This window comes from Rhea americana, unplaced genomic scaffold (genome assembly GCF_003343005.1).
Source record: "Rhea americana isolate MKP2758 unplaced genomic scaffold, rheAme1 scaffold_186, whole genome shotgun sequence".
NCBI lineage: Eukaryota > Metazoa > Chordata > Aves > Rheiformes > Rheidae > Rhea > Rhea americana.
The window spans coordinates 1,344,010-1,362,535 of NW_028185994.1; the positions used below are offsets into that span (position 1 = coordinate 1,344,010).

Consider the following 18,526-nt stretch of genomic DNA (forward strand, 5'->3'; position numbering starts at 1 on the left):
CCCTCGCTCCCCGCCCTCCCCAGCGCGGCTCTGTTTTCCTCCCGGGCGGTTGCCGGCCCGCGCGGGCCTAAGCCGTCGTTGCGGCGCTGCCCGCGCCCGGCGGAGCCTCGCCGCAGCCCGCTGATGCGTCGGCAGCAGCGGTGCCTGCGGAGCCCCCCGCCAGCTCCCCTGTTTCTGCCGCTGCCTTGCTTTCGCGCAGACGCCGTGCCGAGCACCGAGCTTGGTCCCTCTGCGCTTGTCTCGCCTGTCTCTTATGTCCAGGCCTGTCGCAGGCTCTTCCAGCCGCTCCCTTTCCAGCTGGAAGGAAGCCCTGGGAGCTGCCCCKGAAGCCTGTAGTTCCCATACCTACTTTAATTTATTTACCGGAAAGGAAGACTGTGTGGAGGTAGCTTGGACTCTGCCAGCTGTATTAGTACAGGTTTTAGTAGAGCTAAATGTCTTAAATTTACACCTGCTTGCCATTAAACAAATGCACTTGTCATTTATGTTAGTGTCTGTCTCTGACTGTAGCTTGTCCTAACTTCTAAATGAGCTCAAGGAACAAAGGCACATTAAAACTTTGGCGTCTCCAATCTTGAACACAGTACCCTGTTAGAGATCCTAAGGAGGAAGTTGCTTTGGAAAGGAATGGAYACAGTTTCATGAAGGTCTCACTTAAAGGTTGTGTTCTGCTGCTGCATAAAACGCAGCCATCAGCAGCATACGTACGAGTTGAGTCATCATTTTTTCTCCTGTTGGCTATCCCAGGAACTCCAGTTCTGTATTTCTTTTACATTGGAAACATTCTGATTGGTATAGCTGTGCTAAGGTCCTCCGATCTAATTCATCCTTGATCTAAATCTATTCATTTGAAGATGATTGTACACTAATCATTAAACATGATTCTGAAAATTGTTTGTCAGAAGGAAAACAATCTTCCCCAAAGTTTTAAATAAACTTAGTTTTTTATAACTTTTTTTTTTCTTCAGGATTTTGGGGGTGGAAGACATTTTCCTGTGATCTCTTGAAGGTATTATGTTTTATTAACCTGTTCTCCAAAGCTTTTTTTTGTTTGTTTGTTTGGTTTTTTTTTGTTGTTCCTTCAGACTCATTTGCACTGTATGGAACAAATTTAGGGAAGAGAACCATTTTTTGAAACACACAGTAAATCAATATCACAGAATGAGTTTGAGCTCTCTTGGCACTGTGCAGTACAAGTTATCCTTGGAAGAAACTGGTATCAAAGTTTAGCCAGAAGTAATTAAAGTAAGCTAATAGATAGTGTAATCATCAGCTTTATGGTGCTATCTTCCTTTTTCTTGACTACTTGAAATCAGAACAATTACTACCTTTTAGGACTTGATCCATGGAAATTGTCAGGAATAGCTATCATGATATTTCTCATGATAGCTGTTYTGAAATGTTTCTCTGTGAGAACATTTCTATTCTAGGTTGAGCATGTCCATTCAGGGCATTACTCTAGATATCCCAAGGCTGTCTGTCTTACCTTAGGTGTTGCGGCAATACTGCACTAGTATTCTGAAAAGTTATTTTTGCATCAGTAAAGGATAAACAGGTTTCTTCGTTGCAATTAAGKTTTTTTTTTTCTTTTAAGTCCTCAATATTGGGTTTTTTGAAAGGGAATTCCAGAGGTTTTTGAAAGATTCTGAAGTTAAGCAGAATGTATATTTCATATGGCAAGAGGAAAAGAGAGAAAAGTTACTATGCGGGCTCTGAAAGTTTTTAAGAGTTGAAGAAGAACAAACAGTGGAAGGAAGTTAAGCAGAGGAAAGGAGGAAATAAGGTGCATGAAGCAGTAATGGCGTGGGAAACATTGGCCTAGGCTGGCAGTTACTCAGCACACCATCTACATTCATGTTATGTTTGAGTGTCCCAAACTACTTTGAAATTTTGGCTAAGGAAGCATTTTCCTACATGCAATTTGAAAATTGCTTTGGATGTTCTGAGTAACTTAAGTGCTCTTTTCCGTGACCTTGAGGTCAGCATTAGCATCTTGCTTCTGATTGTGACAGTATTGCTGCCAATTTTTGTTTTTTTATCAAGTGGTGATGATTTTATTTTTAATAGCTAGACAAAATATTCTGTCAAGCACACTTTGTACATGATCTGAGAAACTTTACTCCTCTCTCTTTCCCCAACACCCTCATCAGGAGTTCTGTTGAAAAATGCTTAGATGAATGAGGTTTGGGTTTTTTGTCTGCCCCTCCCCCCCTTTTTTTAATTTAACAACAGCAGCCCTTTAATTGAGAGGTTCTTATTTAGGACCTTTCAGAGATATAGTTATGTATTTCTAAGGAAAGTTTTGCTTGCATGGAAGGCTGTGCTGTGGGTTCAGATAACAGTAGGATTCTTGTTGATGAAGGGATAGGGTTCTCCCACACACTAGGCTTTGAAGTTTTTTTCTTTTCTTTTCTTTTTTTAAGTAAGGGAGGCCAGTTTCAAAGTGTGAAATATCTGTGTGTTATGCTCTCTGTAGTCTATATTACTRCAAAATCAGCTATTCTGTGTAGGATCTGCTTATTTTTTTACATGGTTTTACAGAGGAATTACTCTGTTGTAGTCTAGCTGGTAGCAAAACGATTTGTACTATTGTGCATAGTCTAAACTTTCCACTTCTGAAAGGAAACCTGGCAGCCAGAAATGTCTTTTTGAGTAAGAGATTCCTTCGCTTTAACAATTGGAAAACAAGCAAAACTGTGTCAAGCTCTTTTTGCCTTTCCTATGGGCAGTGTTTTTGTCTGTTAGCACTTCAACCAGATTTTTCTCACTTTAGGATTAGGAGGTAGGTAGGATGTAGTTATTTGATGATGATGAAAGGTGGAACTAGATGTCTGCAGAATAATATTTGGTGTGATGTTTAACAGTGGCCTGAAATACATGCTGAATTGGAGAAAAAGAGCCCTTGACTGTTCTGTTATTGAGTAGATTGGAGAGAAGAGAGCGCCATTATCTAACTTGAGCTTCTGGAGCCTTAAGAGGATAGATCAAAACAACTGTAGTGCAAGGCTGCCTCTTCTTATTGCTGTCTTGTTTATGAAGTGTCTGTGAGTCAACTACTTTGGCATTTTCTGACAATTGAGATCCAGCAGTCGTGTTTAGATACATGTTTTCAGGAATAGCTCATTTGCTTACTTTACCTAACTTTGCCCAAGGTTTGACAGGAGTAGAAGAAAAGAGTGTTTGAATAAAGAAGTTTGCTTTCTGAGTATAACTAAAATTACCACCTGCTTCAGAGGGAGTCTTTCATTTTTGCTTCCCATGTCCCAAGACGTTCATAATGTAAATTTGCTTGATTGGAGCTAGCTCTGTTTCTTTTCTCAATCTGTGGACTGGAACGGATTATGATCTATTTGAAAGGCTCATGTCATACAAAGATGAGAGAAATTTTTAAGTGTAGGTGCCTATTTGGTCTGTCAGATGTCTTTCTATCTTCTTTTTATTATTATTATTTTTACTACCTAAAACAGTTTAGGTGGCCTAGTTTTTACTTTTTTTGTCATATATAGAGCATATAAACATACCTAACTACTAGTATAAAATAGGTTTATTGTTGTTCATAGCATATGTGGCATACGTCTAAATACCCACACAGTGAGAGAGGTAGAATCTAGGAATTAGTAGATACATCCATGTATCAGATTACCATTGCATGTATTGTTTTGCTAAGTAGAGATCTTAATCAGGAGTTCAAGAAATTTAATGTATTGAGGYGTTTCCATGAAGTTAAACATCTAATACCTTGGTCATCATGTGGATAGGAGCATTTTTTAAAGAAGATATTAAAATCTCCATTGTTTAATTTTGAGGGCTTTTTTATCACATTAGAAATCAACCTTTATTGTCTGTGATGAGATAGCAAAGCTGAGAAAAAAGTTGAATGAGCATGATTCTGGTACTGTTTGAATTTGATCTCAGCAGGTTATTACCAAAGTGACTTCATAGCTTTATGTACAAGGAGGATTGAGTAGTGTATACTGATCTGCTTGAAGCCTAAACAGAACAAGAGTACACTATATAGATTGCTAATAAGTACACTGTTTTCCTGCACATGTACTCTTATTTGTTATTATTTGTTTATTTCTGTGGAAAAAAGGTATTTTCAGTTTGACTTCTGATATAAAGGAATATACGAGGTCAATTCTGTCATGATCAGAGACTCTCCTGAGCTGCTCACGGATGCTGTCATAAGGAGAGTTTTTTGGGTCTTTAAATACTGTCATTACACAAATTACTAATATATAAGGCTCCTGAATCTGAATTTTTGTACTTGCATATCTATGTGGGCTTAAACAATACCTTACCCACTTTCTTCCACAAGCAAAGAAGTAAGTTCAGTCTGACATTTATTTCATGTCCAGAAAAACTTACTGGCTTCCCCAGGATTGAGAGTAGCAAAGAAATAAAGAGAAAGTACTCCTTTTATTCTTCTCCATCCATAATATGTGGCCTATGAAATAAAACAAAGTTACTTCGTCTATCTTTTAATTTTCTGTTTTGTTAGGGAATATTTAGTGAACTTTTTATTAACACTCTCTCTTTGGGATCATGGGATCATGGAGTAGTTGAAGTTAAAAGGAACCTCTGGAGATTATCTAGTCAAACTCCCTTGGTTCAAGGCAAGGTAAGCTAGAACAGGTTGCTCAGGACCTTGTCCAGTCAGGGTTTGAAAATCTCCAAGGATGGAGAGTCCGTAGCCTCTCTGAGCAAGCTGTTCCAGTGTTTTACCATGCTCACAATAAAAATAAACCCTTTCTTTCTTTTAAGTTGAATTTCCAGTATTTCAGTTTATGTCTGTTGCCTCTTTTCTGGTTATTGGGTTTCACTGAGAGGAGTCTGGCTCCATCTTATTTACTCCCTCTCCCGTCACGTATTTGTATGCACTGATAAGATCCTGTCTGAACTTTCTCTTCTGCAGGCTGAGCAGTCCCAGCTCTCTCAGCTTCTTTTCATATGACAGAAACTCCAGTCCCTTAATCATTTTTGTGGCCCTTCAGTGTCCATGCTCCAGTATGTCCATATATTTCCTGTACTGGAGAGCTCAGAAATGGACACAAAATCCCAGATACAGCTTCACCAGTGTTGAGTCAAGGGAAGGGATCACTTCCATCAACCTGCTAGCAATAGTCTTCTAAATGCAGCCCAGGATGCCGTTGGCCTTATCTGTTGCAAAGGTGCATTGCTGGCTCATGGTCCAACCCCCAGATCCTTTTCTGCAGAGCTGCTTTCCAGGCCGTTGGCCTCCAGCATGTATTGATGTAGCGTACTATGGTACAGGACTTTGTGTTTTCCTTTGTTGAACTTCATGAGATTCCTGTTGGTCCATTTTGCCAGTCTGTTGAGGTCCCTCTGACAGCACAGCCCTCTGGTGTATCACCCACTCCTCCCAATTTTATATCATCTATAAACTTGCCAAGGATGTACTCTATCCTATCACTAAGGTCTTACAACACATTTGCTTAATAAGCAGTGTTGCAAAGTGGATGAGAAGAGAAATTTGGGCTTTAATCCTAGATCTACCAAAAAGACTATTAAAGATTGTACATAATTACGTATAACTGGTAGCAGTACAGAGATCACATAGCCAGTGTTGAGTTGGGCTGGTGAGTTCTGATGTTGTCTATAGATGTGCTTTGTAAAGATCTAAGAGGATTGTTGCTGTATTCATGGCATGGTAACTCCGATCATGTATCCTGCTAGGACAGTTCAATACATTAATACACATGAAGGTTGCAGGTCTGTATGCTATCTTTACTATACCTTTTTCTACTACCTTCAGACCTGTGCTTGGCTAGAAAGTTTCTGGGTGCTTCTGTATCGTATCTGTTGAACTTCAGTTCTACGGTTAAATTATGAAGTGCCTAATTAGGTGACTCTGTGACCCAGATGTAGATATGCTCCAAGCTACTTCTGTAAAAATCCTGATGAGTGTTGCTCTTGTGTTATTTCAGGCATCTGTATAAGACATAGTAGCACAAGTTGCAAAATAATCAGAACTGATGGAATTGATCAAAACTGGAATTTAGACACTTCATTTGGTTCCTAGTTCATACAGGAACTCTGAATTTGAACCAATGGAGAAAAGCTGAGGAAACTGAGAGCAAATTAAACACAACTTTGAGAGGTCAAAGTAGTTCTGGTTAAAGTAGTGGCTAAAATTAAACAAGATGCTGCCTTAAGTAGCTTTTCCTATTGTTGTTATGAGAATTTATTTTTGCAGCTAAAATCTACACAGCCCTATCTTCTGTATGTAGAACTCTGTAGCTTTTGTATTGTTGTTGTGAGAATTCATTTTTGTAGCTGTAAATCTTCTTAGACCTATCGTCTGTATCTAGATAGAATTTTAGTAATTCCTGCTAATTTCAAAAAGGTCAAATCTGTCACTTGAAAGATACTTTTGGATGTCCATTTTTGATAATGTTGATAAAAATCTTTTGGGTTTTTTTTTGCAGATACAGTCTATTTTATTCCCAGAATGTTTGATGGATATGAAGACACAGAGGATATTGAAGTGTATGAAGATGAACTTTATCATGAGGAATCGTCCAGTGAGCAGAGTGTCACTAGTGAAGTAGAATTTCATCTTTACAGCCAGATCCACTATTCCCAAAATCTTGGAGAAATCAGCAAACTGGAAATAAGTGAAGAAGCTGATGTTGCAGGAATCAGGGGTCAGAGTTCATTTTTAACTGAGGAATTGCATGAAGACAAGAACATTGTTGAATTGACTGATCATGATGGCATTCAGATTTCTGATGACCATGAGATCATCATCTTATCTGATACACCAGATGAAGACAGTGTTTATAAAAGCAAAGCAAAGAAGTCAACAAGCTCTGTAGTTCCAGAGAAGAAATATGTCAGTCCAGGAGTTTCCACACCAAATCATGCCAAAGCTTCTGAGTTTAATATCCTGGATCCTGCTGAATCCGTCACAAAAGTTTCAAGTCAAAGGAAAAGGATTAGTAGGAAGTTTAACTCAGTTACTTCTACTGGAACTCATGCAATACAAGATGTGATGATAATAGATGATAGCTCAAATGCTGAGGAGGAGAGCTTGATCTCTGAAAGTGATAATGTGGAAAGTTGGATGCTTTTGGGATGCAGTGCAGAYGACAAAGATGAAGATATCATTTTGAACCTTGAAGGGTGTGGAACTTCTGTCAGTGAAGGTTAGTACTTTTTTTTATCACCATCATTTCGTATGAGGAAGAGTTTGGCTGCGGTGACATTGATGCCAATGCTTTAAATGGAACATAAATAGAAAGTAATTGGAATGTATTGTGTTGAATGCAAACTGTGATGAAGCAAATAACGTTTTATAGCATTGTTATTTCAATAGTGTCATATATGTAAGTGTATTTTGTAATAGGCTGTAAAAAGTGCTCTTGCTAGAAATTTAGCGATAGTATCAGTGTGATGTGCACTGTGAACTTTCTGACCTTCTTTTGTATTTTTTTTATCATAAGGAGTGTGGGGGATAAAGAAGGCCTACAGTGGCTTATTACTGTAATCGAAGTAAGTAGCAAAGAAAAGAGCTTTGGGACTAAAGACCAAAGAAATTCAGAAGTAGGAATTACATAACAATAACAAGTTTTCTGAAAAATGCAGCAGGGTAGAAATATAATCAGTTTTCTTAACCTAGGGAGCCTTGTCATCCTTCTTTTTGTGAGATGAAACCAGACTGAAATTTCTGCACCTCTGCCTCCTGTGTAGCTTGGCTCATTGCCCCTCTGTTGTGGAGGCACAAATTCTTTTTAAAGCTTTGGTGCATGCTAGAGAAGGAAAGTAACAACTGAGGAAGGGGATAGAGAAGAATAGAAAGAAATGGACTGTTCTGTAGTTCTAAACTGTATATTGACACTAGTGAAGTTTTTTCTCAGGGTAACTGTGTAAACAATGATATTGTTCACATGTTGACGGATTCTTTGAGAAGAGACAACTGAAAGATTTTCTTTCCTTCTTTTCTAATTGAATACCTCTTTCTTGCAAACTCAGTAACTTTTTGTCTAGGGTGTTTCTTGTGTATGTTTTTGTTTAATTATCCGTAGTCCTTTGCTAAATAGACTGGAGCATGCACTCATCTCAGACACTTGATTAAAGACTTCGGTGTGATTACCCAAACTTCAGATAATTAAAAAAATACTCTCCATGTTCCCAGTGCAATATCAGAGGTTTAGCTAAGAATATAGGTGCCATTGTACAATCCCAGCTAGCCATATTATATTTAGAATTTATATATCTATTTTTCTCCTTATAAATATTTTTAATGATTGTAAAATGCAGTTATTAAGAATTAACTGTAAGAATTAGGATTTAACTCAAAGTTGCTAAATTTTATTTTCTTATTTTTTCTTATTTTAACATTTTCTTCAAAGCTAGAACAAATCATTTTTTCCCCCTAAAATATTCTCCCTGAGTATTTTAGAAGGCCTTCAGGCCATATGGTGACTGCTGTAATGGGGATACAATTTGTGCATTGCCAATTTAATACATTTTCAGATTAGTTTCTGTGGACAGGCAACAGTTGAATTAGGTTTCTTTTTTCAGGTTACTCTRTGTAAATCCTTGGGTTTGTGTGCTGAAATTGCTGATGATAGCTCTACAGATTACCCCAAAAATATTTGAACATTTGCTTGAGAAAATTACATATATGTGTTTTTGGAAATATTTTGTAATTACTTTATCAGAAAGATTATGTCAGGTATTGTAGGGTGTATAATGAATATGAGAATTCATGTCTGTCTTTGTGCTTTCCTAATAAAGGTGTGGAAATGCTAACAGAGAGCAGCTTTTAAAAATGAATGCAACTTTAATATTCTAGGCTAGTGTCAGTAGATAGTTCTGCTTTAGTTACGGTGCGTTTCCATAACAAATTTAGTGATGTGTTTCTTATTTTGGCCTAGGTTTGGACAATAACCAAGTTGCATTCAAAACAGATAAGGGAGGGAGAATTTTCCTATTCTTTATAACCTTGTCAAAATGAACAGAACTTGAATCGTCTCATTTAATGTAAGAGATGTACATCTATTTTGAGATGCTTGAATTGCAAGTCATAGATGTTCATGCAACAGGCTCATAAATATAACTTTCTACTTTTATTCTGTGATTTTTATTCTCCAAGCTGTTCCAGAACTACTTCAGCACTGAAACCCCTTCATATGTTTTGCATAGCATTAGTAATGATGTTACCAACAGTAATCTCATGCTTGGAGATTTAAGACATGCCGAACAGTCATCAGTCATACAGAGCAGTTTTGTACCAAGTTCTGGACTTCTATACACATCTTTGTTTTCATTTAAGCTTTTTCCTTTTTACATATGTATTACTTTGCAGAAAGTCTTAATTTTTGCATATTTTCTTCAGAGTATAAAGAAACAAATTGATGATGTATTTCAATCTACTATATGTGATGGTTAAATAGAATAGCATGCTCTAATGCTAACCCCTAATGTAAGAATATACTCAGAGATGTAAAATGTACAGCATAATTGAATTGTAGGTTAAACTTATAATTTTCTACCTTGTCTAAAATTTCAGTGAATGTTATTCAGGTAGCTCCTGTTTAGAAAGTATAGTTCAATTCTTGTTTCATTTCTAACACATATGATGATGGTGATGCAGAGACACAGTTTGAAAATAAAATTATTCTATTGTGTTTAAATAATCAAAAGCCAAAACAGCATAAAAATACTGTTAAATTTAAACCTAGTTGCTTGTTTTAGGAAACAGAAGCCACAGATCTTAATTAGGTAAAGTAGCCATAATTTGTTTATTGAGCTTACACAGCATTACCTCTCAAGTTGCATAGACTACAAAACATGAAACTTAAATATAAAAAGTTTAAATTCAAAGAAGGAAAGGAATTTCAAAAAATTACTTGTTTGGAAAATTATCCTTTTAAAGATATTTTCTGTTAATTCATATAAATTATTTTGAGGCATGTGTAGTTATGTTTTCAGAGTTTCTAAAGAACAAGATCAAATATTTAGCAGATTACACACTTTGTAAATTAGTGTTTTAGGGCTTTAAAAATATTAGTAAGGATATAATGTAAAATCTAATGCATGGTGAAACCTTGCTTGTTCCCTTCTCTCCAGAAAGTGCTTATGGCTGTGTAAATGGGATAGACCTCCCATGACAGTTTCATGGTATAGTGTCCTGTTTGCGTCACATTAAAAAGGCAACTGAAATGCGAACAATACTCTTGACTATCAGAGGAGCCTGTTTTGTCAGTCATTTGATAAGTCTGTTTTTGTGTTTGAGCCATTGAGGTACTGAGGTTCCACTGGAACCAGAAACAATTGCTCAAGGAAAGGAATTAAACATATCTGCTCAGTGTGTTAATTTTTCTACATCATATTTGCCTACCCTGCTGTAAACTAATGACCTTGTAATTTTTAATATTCTTTATAAACACACTTTCTAGACTCCTCCAATAAAAAGAGACTCCTACTCCACATTTCAGTGACCTTCTTTTATTGTAAAAGAAAGAGGTGTTCCTTTGCCTTGGAAAACTAAGCATTGGTTTCTTGATCATAGACCAGGATTCACCTAAACCTTTCTTCAGTCACTATTTTGAAAATACGGCTGGTCAAATAATACAAATGAAAACATCTTCTCTATTTTCAGATCTTCTTCCAAATTCCTTTTTTATTTTTGTCTAATACCACATTAAGTAAAATTATTTGTCCCTGTATTTCTATAAATGCAACTTTTAGTCATACATTTACTATTTTTTCAGCAAATCTAATAGATTTACAAGCATTCTTAATTTGTGATATGAAGATGGGTTCTGGCTTTCTTGTTTTATACAGGGAGATTTCAGGAGCAAGGGGAAAGTAGTTGCTGTGTCTGTAGCGGCTTTGACGCACCTTACTCTGACTTAATTTTCTTTGATGAGATTACACAYAGTTTGGACCTGAACAAGACTCTTAAAATGAAATGCAGTAAACCAAGTTCAAAGACAGATTGAGTATACTTACTATACCTCTATACGGTTTCCTATGTATATCACTTATACCCAGCTTGTCATCTTTTTAGATTTCCTTATATGACATTTAGAAAAGTACACCTAGCTTTTTCTCTTTAATTCAAAAAAGAGCTTCCCCTCAATTTGTCATTTTAAGATCCAGTAAATCTAAGTCTTTAGTACAATTTTCCTGAGCTTTTAAGTTTTTGATGCCTAGAATAAAGCCTAAAAAGTGAGTCATTACAAATTGTACTATTTATTAAATGTATTGAATTGATTTTTAGTGTAGAAAAGGTTCCAGGTCTTTGAAGGAGGGTTCTCCCCTCCCACCTCTTTCCTTTTCTTTGCAATAAAAGTATATATGATAAGAATGTTAATCTCCTGTAGTTGGAAGTCTTTCATCCATTCCTTCATTAAAAGCTTTCTTTTAACATATTTCTCTCCCACGTATAGCAGCAATCCTAATCTCTGCATTTATTTCCCTCTCGGCTTTTGGGAAGACAGTTTTCAAAGCTGCAGCATTGATGTCCAGCCACTAAGGGGTACAGAAAACAATTTATCTTCTTACTGTTTTATCCTTTGCACACCCAATACCTTCCTCAGAGAAAGTAGGTTAATCCTGCAGCACTCCGTGCCTGGAAGGTTTGGGGCATGCAATTCATATGTTTTTTTTTGAATCCAAAGTTTCTGTAAAACAGTGTATACTGTTCTCTGCTGGGATATTAAAAAGGGTGTGTTTGTTTTCTTCTCCTGTTTTTTTTTTTTTTTTATTAACACAATAGTGAGACTTTTAAAAGGGTGTAATTGGAGATACTACTTCTGGCACTAGAAATTGCTATTAAAAGTAACAAATACTGGTTATCAGTTTTTCCTAGTAAACAGCATTACATTCAAATGCCCTTTGTGGTCATTGCTCAGCAGACTGAAAACCTCATTAGAAGCTCTGGAACCTTCCTAGCAGCTTTGGCTGCATTTTAATAACATTTTGAGATGTTGACGCAACATGAGCTGGTTTGACTAATTTACATGTGTTCTGCATGGAGTTGATACTGTTTGGAATCCTAGCACATGATAGTTCCAGCAGTTGTGCTCCAGATCTGACTCAAATGTTTATTTATATATAATATCGGTTTAATTCTAGCAAAAAGTCTGTTACCAAGGAAATGTCTATGCTTTTATAATTTTTTTTTATGATTGCGTGAATGCTTTACTACTGATAGCTTTAGCTTTGATGATGAATTCAGACAAACGAAGAACAGAAGACTCAACAGAGTATACAAAAGTCAGCTGAAGTTTATGGGTTGTTCTAAGATATTTTGAAATCAATTCATCAGGTTATCATAACTTTATGAATATGTGAAGTAATTTTCATATTTTGTAACAGATCGACCTCTGACATTAGCTTATATATATATATATATATATATGTATGTATTATATATGTTTAAGGTTCTGAAAGAAAGCTAACTTAAAAGGGATAAATTATTTCACCTCAGGCCAGCTTTTGCTCTTACAGACCTGTAAAACTGCTTTGTACAGAAAAAAAGTAGTGACCATCGAATAAAGTGTAAGATAGTATTTCCAAAGTGTTTTTTCCATCTTTATATTTTGGCATCCACTTCCATGTTATATGCTGGGTTTTAGGATCTTTTTGTGCGCTGACCTTTATCCATAGTAACTACACCTCTCATGTAGTCAATGAAACTGTAAAAATATTGTCTAAAATGTAAAAAGGAATTTGAAAGCGTTTTATTTTTGTATCTCCCCTCGAAACAGTATCTTCAGTGTAGGATGGAGTTTTTTATTTAGCAGCAATAACTGCAGCTTGTGGAACTTACTATAGAGTCAAAATGGAAATAGCAGCCTCTGAGAAATTTAACTTATTGTTGAATCTCTTTCAGCTGTGCTCAAAAAAAGGAAAAGTTCTGTGTTAACTATCAGTGTTTAAAATGGATTCTTCTAGATACATAAACAGCAATTTTCTTTTAACTCTTTGTGATACTACAGAGGCTATTAAGAAATCTGACCACATCTGTACTTTTCTCTATGCTGTTATTCAATCCCTTAATGTATTTTAAACAATAAAGAGAGGAAAAAAAACCAAGCTGCTTTCTTAAAAAAAAAAAAAAAAGGAAAAAGGAAAAATTACGCTACTGTTTTTCACCTTTAATTTACCTTTTTCATTGGCAACTAACTTTGAACACTTGACCTTTGAAGGGTAGCATGTTTGTGTTTTAGAGCCTTGGTATTTGTAGCAACAAGTTATTTTTTCTACAAAAAAGTGTACAAGATTTTTTTCATTCAGTTATACCATAGAAAAAAAAATTTAAAGGGCTGTTTTTTTCCTGTGCTTTTGGATGCCTGAGTTTGCAGAATTGCTGAATTAAATTTCATCAAAAGTTGTTTTCAAATTTCAAAATGATTTTTGGTGAAAATTAGGGAATTAAATATTTTTATTGATAAATATTAATTTTTTTTGTCTGTGCTGCATTTCATAATGTCAGTAAGACTTACTAATGTAGTCCCTGTACAAATTATTATGACAACAACACAGAAAAAAAGCAAGGATTTACTTTGTGGTAATTGAGTGCTTTTTTTATAGCATGTTACTGCACACAGAAGATTTGCAAACAGCATACTTACTGTTGCTTTCTTTTCTTCAGATATTGCATAGAAACCCTAACCTTGGAAGCTTGTTAAATATTGTAATTCAGTCGCTGTAGGCCATGCTATATTAATGTCTTCTCAGCTGTCCATTTTTATGTTTTTAGAATTTAAATGAGCCACTTCAGCCTCAAGTAAAATTTGAATGCCACCTAAAAATATTCTCTTCTTGGTAGAGAGATCTAACCATTTAAGATTGGACAGTTGGAAGGGATCGGTGAAATGAAGAGAAGATGCTTTGATTTAAAATGAATTTTCGTGTGAAATTAGGCTATTATCGCTCTTACATTTCAGTATAATAAAAATCAGTTGAGATATTCTACGTAAGTAGGATAGTGCTTTCCTTAATGTGTTCTGAAGTTTCAGTTGGATTTTGTTCTTACTGCTATCAGAGAGTTCCATATCTCTTGAAGGAGTCAATGCAGTAAAGATTTGAGGCCTGGAATCAAACATGACTTGCTGAGACATGCAGAATTCAGAGAGCTGCCTGTAAAGACCAGTTGGTAAGACTGGGGCTCAACTGTTTGATTATTTATATGGARAAGCTTCTAAAATTAAAATAGAAACTGTGGAAGTGAGTACTYTTGCTTTCAAAGTTTCTGTGCATGTAGTAGTATGTTCATCTTTATAAAGATGCATTGTAGTTAATTAGTAATTCTGTCATTATTTTTAAGTCTTGGATTTCCATTTTTATAATATTCATGCATAGTGACATAGATTTTGCAACTTTATACTTATTTCCACAAATAAGTTATCAGAATTATGCTAGATCACACCAGTAAAATTTAAAATTAAGGTTTATGTCACAAACTTTGATTTTTATTTGATTGTTTATATATTACTGTGGTTCTTTATYAGCTTTCTTTCCCAAAAGTGGAAAAGCTACAAGCTGAGTCTCTTGGTGTGAGTTTGAGGAGGAGGAGTTCTTCCTTTTGTTTGCTAGAATATTAACATTACTTAAATGTAATAGGAGGTTTTTGTGCATGAATTATTTTAACAGAATGCACCCTCAAGCTGTAATAAGCAGTGGGAATACACCTACCTTTTAGAAGATGCATGCATATGGATATTTTGATTAAAGGAAAAAAAAGTTAATCTTCTTTACGGTGTAAAATGGATACACTTGAATCTCTTGATTATTAAAAAAAAAATAAAACTAATAGAGTTCCTTTGGAAGTCTGAAAAGATCTAGATAAAGTATACCTGCAATCTCACGCAGGCCCTTTTATCTGTTCAGATTTCTCTGCCTATTGTGGACCATAGCTCTAATTTAAATTTCCCATGGCTTTAGGTTGCTGACTAGGTTTTCTGCAAGAGTGCCCATGCTTACATGGTCATATATTCCGTGTGACTTTTTCACTTTTTCTTTTTTCTTTTTTGCTGTTCTGTTGATTGTTAAAAGGGGAATTTTTTTTCCACTTTGCTCATCAGTTTGATCTTTCTTCCTTGTCCCTATCTGTTTGAGTTTCTTACAGGTGGGGAAGAAGTCTCACATTGCAGTAGAATTTTTGAAGAGTGACAGGAAACTGATTTAGTCCCTTTAAAGGAGAAGTTTAAGATTTTTAAGTAATTAAAAAAATGTAAATAACTTAGACATAACAAAAAGAATATACCAAAGACAATGACCCTGGGTTAGGAAAGTAAAAAGTGAAAACTGAGGTCACCTACAAAGGGACAATATTCGTGTGGGCATATGCATGGAACAAGCACAGAGAAAGGTTTATATTAATGAACAAAGATAAAAGTAATACACTATAGAAGGGCTAATAAGAGGAATAAAATATATTTATTGTAATAATTTACTATATTTATTCTTCTATGTAGAAATACTTAGTGGAACTGATCTTATATTTTGAAGCTGTGGGCAGTTGAGATTGATAGGAATTTACAAAGATGTCAAAAGATTTTTTTTTGTGTGTGTGAGCTCTTTGGCTATATTGGCGTATTTCTGGAGAAATTTAGACCTTTTTAAAGTAAAGAATTCACTCACRTTTTTTCTGATAGGAATGTCCACTGAAGGCTTGAAAACTCAAAGTACTGTATTGTCAAAACAGGCCACACACGGCATTTTAGATACTTTCGTACATGTCTAACTAAAAAGTGAGAAAAGTACTGCACAGTGGTAATGTCACAGTGACTGTTAATCATGTGAGTGTGGTATTTAGTAATCATCTATAAAATAGAAAATATTAAGTTCTAGTATAGTTATAATAATTGTCTTTTACTTTGCTAATGTACATAATTGATATGTCTAATATTATAAATATCGTGCTTTTTATTAATTCATTTAATATCTGAAGATTCTCTTCAACGTCTTTTACTAGGCAAGAATTGTGACATCTACAGGCAGTTAGTTAGTGTATCTAGATGCACGTATCATTTTATTCATCACCAAAAAGCCAACAATCTAGTGCATCTTAAAATGAATGAAGTACTAAACTCTGTTTCATCTTGTTAGTTGGCTTCTTTAGTGTAGAGACAGTTTCTATCTCCAGATGTAAATCCAAAATAACTCTCCAGATCTCTAGAGAAACTCTGTATTAGTAAGGTTTTAATTTTAACCAGAATCCGTCCAGTTTTCTGGTTCTTAATTTGTTCAAAAAATTCTGTCTTTCCCGGGAAACTCTCAACATTGACTAATTTCTGCTCTTCTGATGTATCATTAATTAATAATTCTGTCCATTCTAGAGAAGGTAGGAGAGGCAATATTATCTGCCACATATCTATATAAGTAGAGGAAAGTTAGTTAGATAGCGGATGTTTTAGGAGTTTCATGTAAACAATCCATTGTTCAATTTTTATTCTAAGCAGTTCCAGTTAATAGTGGTGTTCCTAATCAATATAAAATTTTTGGTCTTGTTGAATTTAATTTTTAACTCTTCTTTTCTATGTATATATGAAAAGTTTTAGCACCAGGAATGTTTCAAATCTGCAAGGCTAAACCTTTTCTCACTTTGTATGACGGTGATCAAGTGTGTCAGTTTTTTGTTTAATAWCCTTTCTAATGTCTCTGATTTAACATTTTATGCAACAGTAGTAAGTGTCTTGAATATATATTGGGTGCCAATGACATCGTTAGAAGATTGAAAATAACAAAGTAAAAGATCTAAATATTCAAGTGGACTTGTATACTGAATACGATCATTATGTGGCTTATGTTACAGAAACACTGAAGGCAACGTATGCAACATATAGAAAATAGTATGTACATAAGTTGCAAAGATTGTTTTGTCACCAGTTTCCTGCTATTTCTGTGTACTCCTTTGTTGTCTTTGTACATTGTGAAGTTTGATACTTAGGTTTTTTTTTTTCCTTTTGACCACTTTTTCTAGCAAATTGTAGGCGATCGGAATATACTCATATGCACTAAAAAGGTCTTATTGGATATAGCACATATTGGTGCCAGATGATCACAAAACTGTTCTTTACTCAGTGTAGGTAGATTTAGCTGTAAACACTTTTTTTTGTTGTTGATTTTGTTGCATGGGCTATTGTAGTACGTTCTGCTTTCTTTAAAGCCCTGAAACGTATGAAACAGCAAAGTTCTCATCAGGCATTCTAAATACTTTATAAATCTTCCTCCATCAACTCCTTAAAAAAAAGAAAAAGAAAGAAAGAAACAAAGCAGAGGGAGATAGAGACTGCCAGATGCTTTTTTCAGTTTCTTTTTAAAACTCTGCGTGCATGGTGAAACACCAGAATTTTCTTTCCATTTTAAAGCAGAGGCTGTGAAATACTTAGGGTTTACAGCCATTGCAGTGACAGTAATTGCTTTAACATTGTACTTACTTCCCAGTGTAGATGCTGCTGTGAAGATAAGCTGGGGAAGATAACCTTATATCTCGTACATTGAAAACTTCTGCTTCAGAGATGTGGGGATTTCCCCCCCCCCCGCCCCTTCGTAACAGTGGTGGGCTCAGAATGTGTCTTGAAATGTGGCTGCTTGCTCAATTTTATGTAACTCTGTTTTGTGATTGTATATTTATGTGTGTATGTGTATACATACAAAAGCATGTACACACAAACATTTACAAACGTATGCTTATAGAGATATATACGTATGTGTTTGTTAAACTTTCATTTTACCRTTTGAATTGTGTTCATATGGATTATTTGCTACGTAACCTCACAAAGAACTACAATGAAAGAAACRTTGCCAACTTTGAATACAGATTCCTCTAATATTTGAAAATAATCTCTTTAAGATGAGAAATAGTATTTCCAGTCTTTATCAAGATATCTGTAAACTATGTGATAGGCTTCAAAAATGTGATAGCCTAACACAGGATGAATTCTTTCCTAATGCTTGCCCTTTCTTGACATACACAATTTCTTCGTTAATTTAACTATACTTCTGACACTTACAGAAATAAAAATGAGTGAGCATATACTATAAATTTGGCCTTAGGGAGGATTTTTCTCATTAGATTTCTAATTATTGTTTTAACAGAAAATTTAAAATAGCCAAGAAGATTAGCCATTGAAGAAATTGAATGAATAGATAAAGAATATCAGCAATTAGAGCAGAGAGACAATTCAGTTTATATTTGTTATATATGACAAACATTATACATAATCCCACATGAGATGTTCTATTTTATTTTGGTGGGTTAATAGTGAAGAAAATTTATTCTTTGTGTTTATGTGAAATACTTTTGTGCTGGCCTGTGATTTTAAGATGGTAAATTTTTTTTTGTTGTTAATTACTACATATTTGTATTTTATATAATCCTTGGTGTACCATTCTTTTCAAAAATTTTTTGGAAACTTTTAAACTTACAGAAAGTAAGATTACATGTTTAAATGTTCTAGTGGTGGTGCTGTATCCTTTATTCAAAAATGAAGCCCAAGAAACAAGCGTGCACTTGCGTGTATGCACTTTTTTTTTTATT

At 35.1% G+C, this 18,526-nt stretch overlaps 1 protein-coding gene across 2 annotated transcripts in view; it reads left to right on the top strand.

Annotated features, from left to right (window-relative positions):
* Positions 1-506: 506 nt before the first annotated feature.
* Positions 507-18,526, top strand: part of ZCCHC7 (zinc finger CCHC-type containing 7) — a 116,391-nt gene continuing 98,371 nt past the window's right edge. For both annotated transcript variants that reach the window (XM_085302121.1, XM_085302122.1), the window contains exons 1-3: positions 507-710; positions 969-1,009; positions 6,450-7,169. In XM_085302121.1, the coding sequence (XP_085158247.1) occupies positions 6,473-7,169 (697 nt within the window). In that variant the 5' untranslated portion in view covers positions 507-710; positions 969-1,009; positions 6,450-6,472. The remainder of the gene's footprint in view (positions 711-968; positions 1,010-6,449; positions 7,170-18,526) is intronic.